General features: G+C 34.1%; 1 protein-coding gene across 1 annotated transcript; it reads left to right on the top strand.

The window, feature by feature from the left end:
* LOC109357130 (proline-rich receptor-like protein kinase PERK8) lies at positions 4456-9234 on the top strand. The gene is made up of 8 exons (XM_019600874.1): positions 4456-6224; positions 6993-7403; positions 7508-7594; positions 8008-8078; positions 8179-8255; positions 8340-8487; positions 8618-8779; positions 8885-9234. Exons 1-8 carry the CDS (start codon positions 5225-5227, stop codon positions 9101-9103), a joined length of 2175 nt encoding a protein of 724 aa, XP_019456419.1. The 5' UTR covers positions 4456-5224; the 3' UTR covers positions 9104-9234.

Raw genomic sequence — 10908 nt, 5'->3', positions numbered from 1 at the left:
GATTACTTAGATTGCCTATGATAATAGCTTTTTGTAATTTATTGGTTAAGTATCCCTTTTGTGCTCTCCTTAATGAAATTTAACTTATAAAAAATTCTATTTTTCACATGTAGTCTAAATTTCAATGTCATAATTTGTGTTTTTTTACTTGTAACTTAATTTGTGTCTCTTTTTCCATCAAGCAAATACATGAAGAACCCATATAATAATTCAGAATTGAATATATAATTTTTCTTATATGATAATGGTATGGAACATACAATGGATTTGTAGAACAAGTGTGAGTCTTTTTGCAGGCCATTTTCTTAGATAAAAATGGGAGAGAAGAAAAATAAAAAAATGGAAATATAAAAAGTAAAAACTTAGTGGGTGCAAAACTGAATTATCTGATAGATTTTCACTCAGTTCCTTTCGTTTTCAGGTCTGTAATTTTGTTTGGACCATACAGAAAGAAGGGTGCATGACATTTATTCTCTTACTTGAGTATGATGAAAATATTTTTTTATCAAAAAAAATGAATGCAATGAATATATTTTTTAATAATTATTGATTCTTTAAAAAATAGTACAAATAAATAATAGATGATATATCAACTATGTATAAATTATTTATATTGACTATATATAAATATTTGCACCGATAGTGCTTAGATATTACACTTTTTATCCAAAAGAAAGAAATCACTTTTTTTCTTAATCTCTTTCTATTTTACTCCATAATTTTTCGACAATAGGAAGAGTAAAACTATAATTGATTTTAGGATAATAACAACCTAATCAATCTAAACAAATTTGTATATGGATTTGAATTATTATTACGCATTAGAACAATTAAAATTTTCTATGAAGTAAAGGAAATTCAACCAATAAATAAGAGGGGGTTGAGATGGATATTTACCCATCAAAATTTGTAAGCATATATATATTTTGACCAATCCACACAATTTTATTATCTTTCTTCCTCTTCAATCTGAAATTCTATTAACAAGTTTCAACAAAATTGATAGATAGTGAGAGTTTTAAGTATGATATATGAGGTTTAATTCATGTGTTCTATTAGAAAACATTGTACTAGTAGTAAATATCTCTAAACCTTAAAAGGATATAAGTATTCAAGCTTAAATTGTGAAACCCTAATGAAATTAGTCATGTATAATCATTATTAACTCTTCATCTCTAGAATATCCTAATGTGTTGATGGAGCATCTTTGTATAGATTCTACTATAATCACATATTTGTTTCTATAGCATCTCTTGTAACTTCTTGTATTCTTGATACTATAATTTAAATAATCATTTTACCGATAATAAACATTTGGATATATAAATGAGATAATGTAAATGTGAGGTTGATGTGGTACTCAAGTGAACTATATGAGCCTATAAAATGGTAATTCCAAAATTTAAATTTATGAACATTGGAAGGTTTCCTAATTTAATTCACTATTATTTTTCCATAAAAAATACAAAGTTATTCTAGATTATGCATAATTTAATTAGATAAAATAAAAAGATAATGAAATACAAAAGATAAAAATAATAGCAACTAGCTAAAACAAGCCAAACCAATATTTTGGGGGTTGTGAGTTGCTATTCTTGTCCTCTTGAAAGCTCCACTCAAGTATCTTTTGTCCTATGAGAATCCTTAGATGTAACTTACACCAAATAATAATAGGTAAGTTGACCCATCAAGCCAAATCACCAATTCCACAAAAATAGAACAACATTGTTTGAAACGAATAGGGATCAATTGTCCCACTTTTTATGTCTCATTGTGTCTCAGTCTAATAGAAAGTTATCATCACATATTTGAAAATTAAAATATAAAATAATATTTTTGGTAGGATGTGATTGATTTAAGACATGAAGACAAAAAAATTTTGATATTGAGAGTTTTAGTTTGAAATAGTTATAACAAGGTGACAAAGAAAATGAGAAGAAAAGGCTAAGTGGAATCAAGAAAAGGCTAGACGAAGCTAAGGGAACTTGGCCCAACCATCTCCATCATGTGCTTTGGGCTTACCGAACAACTCCACATTCCACAACCGGCGAGTCCCTTTTCAACCTCACATATGCCGTTGAGGCCATGATCCCAATGGAAATATGAGAACCTACATGGAGAACTTTGCACTTTAATGAAGAGGCCAATCCAACCTTAATTAGGCACAACCTGTATTGGATTGAGGAAAAGAGAGACTGTTCCAGGATAAGAGAAGCGACTGCCAAAATGAGGACAATAGAGAAATATAACTCCTCAATCGTCCCCATGAACTTTGAAGTTGGAGCTTTGGTCCTTCGTAGAGCAGACATTGGTTGGGTCAAGGGGAAACTAGCACCCAACTGAGAAGGGCCCTACCGAGTAGTAGATAAGACCAGGTAAGGTGCCTACAAGATAAAAGACCTAGCCAAGAAAAAGATTCCCCGGAGCTGGAATGCTGCAAAGTTCCGAGTCTTTTATGCTTAAAAATGTGATATCAACCCCGATCGTGGCCAGGAAACCTCTTGTAACACAAAATATATATATGACAATGATGTATTATTCATTCTGTGTCTTTTATCGCAAGGAACCCCTCTAACATCCATACCCCTCAAAGGTATGGCCCATGTCCCCCTTTGACGACGGTCAAATAAATCACCCAAGGAATGAACTTTATCCCCCTTGATCGGTGGTCCAACATCCATACCCCTCAAAGGCATGGTCCATGTTCCTCTTTGACGATGGTCAGATAAATCACCCAAGAGGCGCGAACTTTGTCCCCCTTGATCAATGGTCCAACATCTATATCTCTCAAAGGTTTGGCCCATAATCCCCTTTGGCAGCAGTTAAATAAATCACTCAGGGCATGGACCTTGTCACCTTGGTCGGATTCATTAGAGGTAAATAGAACTATTATGCAAAATAAACTTTATTTCCGAGTTCCAATTTAGCAAGTGTACTTTTGTTTTTGGGATGTTGATATTATAAAAGAAACTCTAGTTGAATTTTTAGTAAAAGTGAAGTGGTTTAATTATGAAGTTGTTATTTTATTTAATGATTAAGAATGGGTTAGGCTTGTCAAATTAAGTGAGATGTTAATGTATTTAACTCTTACCCAACCACACAGGTTATGACTTGGTTTTGGGTCATGACATATAATGTAACATTTAATTCAAAATATGTCATCACTAAACTTAATCAATTAATAATGAGAAGTTAAATTACATTTTTTAAATCAGGAGTATTCTCAAGAAAACAATCTCATTAGAGGTAAATAGAACTATTAAGAGCCACAAAAATCAAGTAGTTAACTAAATGGGAATGAAGTATCTCCTAGTATAAGGAGATAAGTTATCTCCCTCTGCTAGTGAAATCGTGACTTGTGTCATGTTTCATCATTTTCTATAAAAATATTTTTAAAAATAAACAAAATAACATATATGTCACATTTTTACTGGCTAGAGGAGATAAATTATCTCTTGATATGAGGAGATACTCTTGCAAAATATACATATTATCCATACTAAATTACTAATAAATAATTATTGTCAAATTTATGTTAATCAAATTCTAGAGAACAGAAAGACGTTAATCTAGTAGTACAATGTCTCATTGGATCTTTAGAAAAATTAAAAATGTTAAGGTTCGATTCCTACAAACGATAATTGTTGGGAGTGACAACTGCACATTCTGAAACGAATTCCTAACCCAAAGGTGTAAGAATACCCTTAATAGTACAAAAAAATAATTCTTGAAGATAAAACTTTTAAAACCACTTATATTCTTAGAATGAATTAAAAGAAGTGGATGAAAATAATGTATGCATTAATAATGTAAGAATTTTATTGGATTGTTAATCTACTCTTCACAAGAAAAAAGAAAGTGATACAATGAAGGATGAATGATATAATAATGTGTATAATTTTTTACAACAACCTCTAAAGCACGGATTCGTCAAACATCCTCACGTATCAGTGTCCGACACGGATACGTTCGGATTCGCAAAATATACGTATTTATAGAGTATTCAAAAATTAAAAAATAAAATTAAATAAATAAATATTAAGACACGTATCCGATTCGTTTTCAATAAAATATAAGTTATATGGATTCGTTTTCAGTAAAGTATAAGATATATAGATTCGTTTTCAATAAAATATGATAAGATAAATTCGTTTTTGATAAGATAGATTTGTTATGGAGGACAACGATTTTAAATTTCCATTATATTTTTTACTTTGGATATTTTGATTTACACTTATAATTTTATCATATATTTTATGTGTTTTTATTATTATATATGCGTATCCCTAAATATATCATATTCTCTATTTCAGAAAAATATGTCGACATATCATATACATATTATATCCGACACACGTATCACTATCTGTGCTACATAGACAACAACAGTACATATGTATTACACTCTCAAGTGACATAAGAGTACAAAATAAAATCAAACTGTTAAAGATTGGTTCTTTCAATTTTCCATTTTCAAACTTTTCCAATTGCTAGTGAAGATTCTCTTTTGCATATCTAGTGCTGTGTGACGTTGTGCTGTTACAGTCGCTGTTGCCATATTTAGCAAAATAATCTTTTTCCTTGTAAACTTTGAGCCTTCCTTTTTCTTACACAAGTCCAATACCCTCTTTTCAGAATTTGTTAAATGTTTCATTTTTATAGTTTTTGAGATCTGGGTATGCTGCATTTTTGGCTTTAACTTTGTGTTCTCAAGTAGTTAAGGCCATTAACAAATCTTGGTCATTGTGGGTTTTGATCCTTGAGTTTGGTTTCTTTCCCCATTGTGAATTTTTCAGGAGTTTAAACTTTATTTGAAGTAGTTTATGGGTATTGACTTTTTTTTATTTACCAAAGTTTATATAGTGGAAGAGTTTATCTGAATTTTATGGAGTTTAATGTTTTATCTTGAATGCATAAAGGATGGCCCAACGCACGAGGCACTCAGTGGTTCTGAGAATGATAAATGTACGCAGTCTTACTCCACTTATCGGAGTTTAATGTTTGATCTTGAATGCATGAAGTACGGCCCAGTGCATGAGGCACTTAGTGAGTCTGAGAGTGGTAAATGTATGCAGCCTTACCCCACTTATCGGAGTTTAATGTTTGATCTTGAATTCTGGAAGAAAAGATTGGAAATTTTCAGTTACTAATATTGGAAAGTAGTTATAAAAGAAGTGTTTTAGTTAGTGCATTTTTGTTGTTGAGGGAAGATTTGGTTTAAGTGATGGCTTCAACTTCTCTTACTCCAAATTCTTCCCCTTCTTCTGCTTTATCTCCAATTGCTGTTTCATTACCACTTCCTATAACAAATTCTTCAACTTCACCATCTTCTCAGCCTAATCCCTCAGCTCCTTTTTCTCCTCCACCATCATCTACATCGCCGCAGCCGATTTCGCCACCTGTTTCTCAACCACCATTACCACCAGCTGCACCATCAGCCCCACCACAAGCAGTTATAACTGCCCCTCCTCCAGCTCAGACTTCACCACCCTTCCCAAATTTGTCCCCTCCTTCTCCAGCCAATGTGCCAAGGCCTCCATCCACCAATTCTCCTCCTCCCTCGAAGGAAAAGCCGCCGAAAACTAATCCTTCGCGAGCACCCCCTCCATCTGTTTCCCAATCCCATCCTTCCCCTGATGCCCCCCCTCCATCCACATTGCCATCAACGCCTTCGACCGATGCCCCCCCTCCATCCAAATTGCCATCAACGCCTTCGAACGATGCTCCCCCTCCATCCACATTGCCATCAATGCCTTCGAACGATGCCCCCCCTCCATCCACATTGCCATCAACGCCTTCGAACGATGCCCCCCCTCCATCCAAATTGCCATCAACGCCTTCGAACGATGCCCCCCCTCCATCCACATTGCCATCAACAACTCCTCCTTCAGTCTTGTCACCTCCGGCTTCTTTACCTCGCTCTGCACCTAATAAGACAGCAGCCGAGGGTCCGACTGTATCTCTACCCTCTATTCCAACTGAGGAACCCACTGCTAGACCAAATAATGGGAATGACACTGATGATGTATCCACAAAAACCACTTCTTCGCATTCGAGAGGGTTGAGTGACGGAGCCTCTGCGGCTGTTGCCATTACAGTTGGTTTTTGTGTTCTCGGCCTTCTTGTTATGGCTGTGTGGTTCGCAAAGAAAAAGAAGAAGAGAGGAAGAGGATCGAAAGATGGTTTCCCTACGGTTTCTCCATTTAACTCATCTCACAATTCAGGTAATGCATTGTGCAATGCTAACCCATTGGTAGATATGCTCTTGTCGTTTATCGCATTTTGCTTTGATGCGAGTCTTGATTATTTGTTATTAAGATAAACGTTGAAGAATCTTCCGAGCACGCATAGAGCTGAATTGTAGATAATCTTGGAATATAATGGATTCTAGTTGCTAGATACTTTGAATAATGAATCCGGGATGTCCCCGAGTTCTGGTTGCTAAATATTAGCAAAGAAACATAATAGCATGGATGTTTCCTTACTTATAATCAGAGCTCAGAATTCTGATATAGTAATATCATTGGATCAATCACCGTTATCATTAAATATCAAATTTCTTTCCTGCAACATCGGGTCGATTTATTTGATCTTGCACATCTTTAATTGAAAATTTGTTAGACATGCATTAGAGCTTGGTATCTTCAGGGAAATATGATTAATCTGATAGCAATGACTAAATGGCTATTGTGCTTGATAATGGTATCCTTTTACCCGCAAGTAGAAAAAACTACTTTGCATTCTTAGTTGTGTGACTGGTATCTTTGTTTTCAGCTTTTCTGATGAGTTTTAGCCGATTAAGACAATTGAGCTTGATAATCATCGTTACAATTTGTTTTGTTCAGAAAATTTGTGGAATGTTTGTTGCATTATGTTTAAATGGCACTGCAATATTCAATTGGCATGTTTTTTTAGTAACTTTATAACTTGATTTATAATTGTGTAAATGGCTGCAAGGAAAATTTCTTTTAAACAATGATGTTCTCTTCTAGGTACCTTATTGTTGAGATCACGGTCACCAGCTAACTTTGTAGGTAGGGCCTCTGGTAGTGATTTTCGTTATTCCCGACCAGATCCCAACGCAGTAGGTAGTTCAAGATCAGGGTTCACATATGAAGAACTTACTCAAGCTACGAACGGATTTTCAGCGCAAAATATGTTGGGAGAAGGTGGATTTGGTTGTGTGTACAAAGGTTTGCTCGTAGATGGAAGAGAAGTGGCTGTGAAACAACTCAAAATTGGTAGTGAGCAAGGAGAACGGGAGTTCAGCGCAGAAGTTGAGATTATTAGTCGTGTACACCATCGCCACCTAGTTTCCTTGGTGGGTTATTGTATATCCAAGCATCAAAGGTTGCTTGTCTACGATTATCTTCCGAATGATACTCTTCATTACCATCTTCATGGTAAGTTATATATCACTGCACACAAAGAATAGCTGATACATGTTTAATATCTCATTTTGGTAAACTTGTTCTAAAACTTGACCAGTAAATTTAAAATTTCACAGGTGAAAACAGACCCGTTCTGGATTGGCCTACCAGAATCAAGGTTGCCGCTGGTGCAGCTCGTGGAATAGCTTACCTACATGAAGACTGTAAGTTCTTTAACATTTTCCGAAGTTTTCGGAAGTGTATAGTTATCCACAGAAGTTAAGGCATTTCCATTGTTCTGCTACTGGTTCCTCTTATGCTTGGAGACATTCTTTTAAAATATATATATACAACAACTACCAAGTCTTAATCCGACTAGGCGGGGTTGCCATATGGACTAAATGATACCGTGTTCATTGACAAAGCCAGTCTATGTCTGTTTGATGCTAATCATGCTATATATAGTCGGTCCTAAGCCTGGATAAATGGTGAAGATTGGGTTAGACAGATGCTAACCAACATAAAACTTTGTCGAATATTTAAGATTTGGATCTTTTAAACATATATTATTTTCCATATCTTCACCCATTTTTTTGTTCAACTTCTCATTCTTATTTCTTTTAAATTAATTTATCAGGCCATCCACGCATTATTCATCGAGACATTAAGTCATCAAACATCCTTCTTGATCAAAACTTTGAAGCTCAAGTAAGCCATTTTTAGGTAACAAGTTCATTACCTGCTTGGGCAGCATTGGCATCTGAAATTTTATGTATTGACTTTTATTTTGGTATGTTTGACCAAACAGGTTTCGGACTTCGGGCTCGCAAAATTAGCATTGGATACATATACACATGTAACAACACGCGTAATGGGAACCTTCGGGTATGTTAAAAAGTAGTACCCTGAGTCATATAATTTAGTGTTCTGAATTTATCTAATGGACATAATAATGGCCTGTATTTTCAGGTACTTGGCACCAGAATATGCAACAAGTGGGAAATTGACTGAAAAGTCTGATGTATATTCTTTCGGCGTTGTGCTTTTAGAGCTAATTACTGGTCGGAAACCTGTAGACACCTCTCAGCCGATCGGTGATGAGAGTGTGGTTGAATGGGTAAGTCACATTTTTGAACATTACATCGCTATTTTTACTTGTCTGCATAATAGTGTTGCATCACATGCATTTCATATAGAATCCCAAGAAGGATTTCTGATCTGAATAGCAAGCAAACTTCTTTTTCCAGGCTCGGCCTTTGTTGACCGAAGCACTTGAAAGTGAGGACTTTGAGATTTTGGTAGACTCAAGACTGGAAAAGAACTACAATAGAAATGAAATGTTACGGATGATTGAGGCTGCTGCAGCTTGTGTGCGTCACTCTGCAGTAAAAAGGCCGAAGATGAGCCAAGTAATGTCGCTCTCTCGATTTAGAATATACCATGCCATGTAATGTACTAGTTTCAATTATGAAGATACTAACAATGCATGCTTCTATTTGTACATCACTTCCCAGGTAGTGAGAGCTTTAGATTCCTTAAATGAATTTCCTGATCTCAATAACGGAGTCAAACCCGGGCAGAGTAGGGTCTTCGATTCCACGCAGAAATCGGCACATGTGAGGATGTTTAGGAGGATGGCTTATGGTAGCCAAGATAGTTCCAATATGTTTGAGTCTCAGAGCAGCTGGTGGAGTAGAGAGCAAGAGGAAAACAAATCTAGGACTATCTCTTAAGGCTTAACTTTCACTATGTTTTGGTGAAAGTACATTTCATGAATATGTACACTATTCTTTTTCAATATACTTTCCTTTTATCAAAGTTGGATAAAAGTTTAGAAAATAAAAGGCTTTCTATTTTTATTAGATACATAAAGCTTAATTGTAAAATCATTTTAATATCCACATTATTCCATATAAATATCTATAAATGTACAACATATATTTAATTTTTAACTCTACAACTAATTGAATTCTTTAAAATAGGTTCATAAGTTTTAAATATTTGTAATTCGGCTCTAACCTTGAAATCATTTATATTTGGGTAGCATGAAGACATATATTAGTAGTAATTTGATAAAGTGAATGACAAAGTCATTTTCAACAAAATCATTATTTATTCACTCTATAACAACAATAGAAAAAAGAGGGGGAATAAGGGGTTAGTTTGATGAGAATGTCTGGAGAGTCTTAAGAGACCGTACTCAAACCCTTTTCTAGTTGGATATTTGGGTGATGAATCAAAGTTTAAAAAAGGTCTTTTTTAGACTTTTTTTTCTTAGCTTTGAATAAAAGGACAACTATGGATGAGTGTGGTGTTTGGAATAACGACGTGTGGTCGTGGGAGGTGAAATGGAGACGAAGTTTGTTTCAAAGAGAAGAAATGTTGGTTAGGAACTTGTATGATTTGATTCATCCCCACTCTTGTCAAAGGGATGTCGTGGGTAGGTGGAAGTGGAGCCTAGATGCATCTAGGCATTATGTTGTCAAATCAACTTATCTCATCTAAGTGGACAATGATATCTTGCCTTTAGGTAACATTCTAAAAATTTGTTGGATTAATTGTGTTCCCTCGAAAATCTCTTACTTTGTTTGGAAATTCATTAGATGTAGATTCCCTTCAAAGGTAGAATTATTGAAGAGACAAGTTATTCATATAGTCGAAGATATGAAATGTGTAATTTGATTTAATCATGATGAATCTGTCGAACATCTTTTTTTGTCTTGTGATTTTGCTGCTTCTATTTAGAAAGGATTCTATTTCTGGCTTCAGGTTTCCTCATCCATACCAACCTCGTTATTAGATTGCTGGAATTTGCATGAGTTAATCTTTACTAATGCAAAAGGTTCCCAAATGTGGAAAATGTATTGCTTTGTTGTTGTGTGGTCTATTTGGATAATGATAAATAATTTAATCTTTTCAAGAAAGACATTTAGTTATGTGCATATTCTAGATTTGATTCAAGCTAAATCTTGGACTTGATTCCTAACTAAGATACATCTTTAATTTTTACTAATTGGTGTAATGATCCTAAAACTTGTATTACTTTAGCTACTAAAAACATCAATATTTGATCTTTCTTTATATTGGGTTAGCACAGTTGAAAATGAATGGTAATTTTTTAATCACGATTGAAAATGAATGATTGATGATGCAGTGACAGTGTAAAAACTCTTACACTGTCAGTGTATATATCATTTTCTCTAACTTTTATACTATATTGTAAGGAATTGAAAAATAATGAAAAATGTTAACTCATATACTATTTGGACTTGACTCCACAACATACCATATTTTGTTTAACTTAATTACACTTATCACAATTTTTTATTTAAAAGATTACACTTATCTCTCTTATAAAGTTTGAATATAATATATAATATATGTACTCGTGTAGGTTTAAAAATTAAAAGGATGTTTTATATAATTAAACTCATGAGGTATGCATTTACAAAGTGAATATATATGCACTAAAATTGGATAATAGTTTAGAAAATCATTTATGTATTAGTTATTTATTTACTTTTAAGTAAAAGAAATA

Source organism: Lupinus angustifolius, chromosome LG09 (genome assembly GCF_001865875.1).
Source record: "Lupinus angustifolius cultivar Tanjil chromosome LG09, LupAngTanjil_v1.0, whole genome shotgun sequence".
In the NCBI taxonomy this organism is placed as follows: domain Eukaryota; kingdom Viridiplantae; phylum Streptophyta; class Magnoliopsida; order Fabales; family Fabaceae; genus Lupinus; species Lupinus angustifolius.
This window is presented reverse-complemented; position numbering and strand designations above follow the sequence as displayed.

Coding starts and splice junctions, on each gene's coding strand:
- LOC109357130 (XM_019600874.1), top strand. CDS start 5,225: ATGGCTTCAACTTCTCTTACTCCAAATTCTTCCCCTTCTTCTGCTTTA. Junction 7,404..7,507: donor TCTTCATTACCATCTTCATG/GTAAGTTATATA, acceptor AAAATTTCACAG/GTGAAAACAGACCCGTTCTG. Junction 8,079..8,178: donor ATCAAAACTTTGAAGCTCAA/GTAAGCCATTTT, acceptor TTGACCAAACAG/GTTTCGGACTTCGGGCTCGC.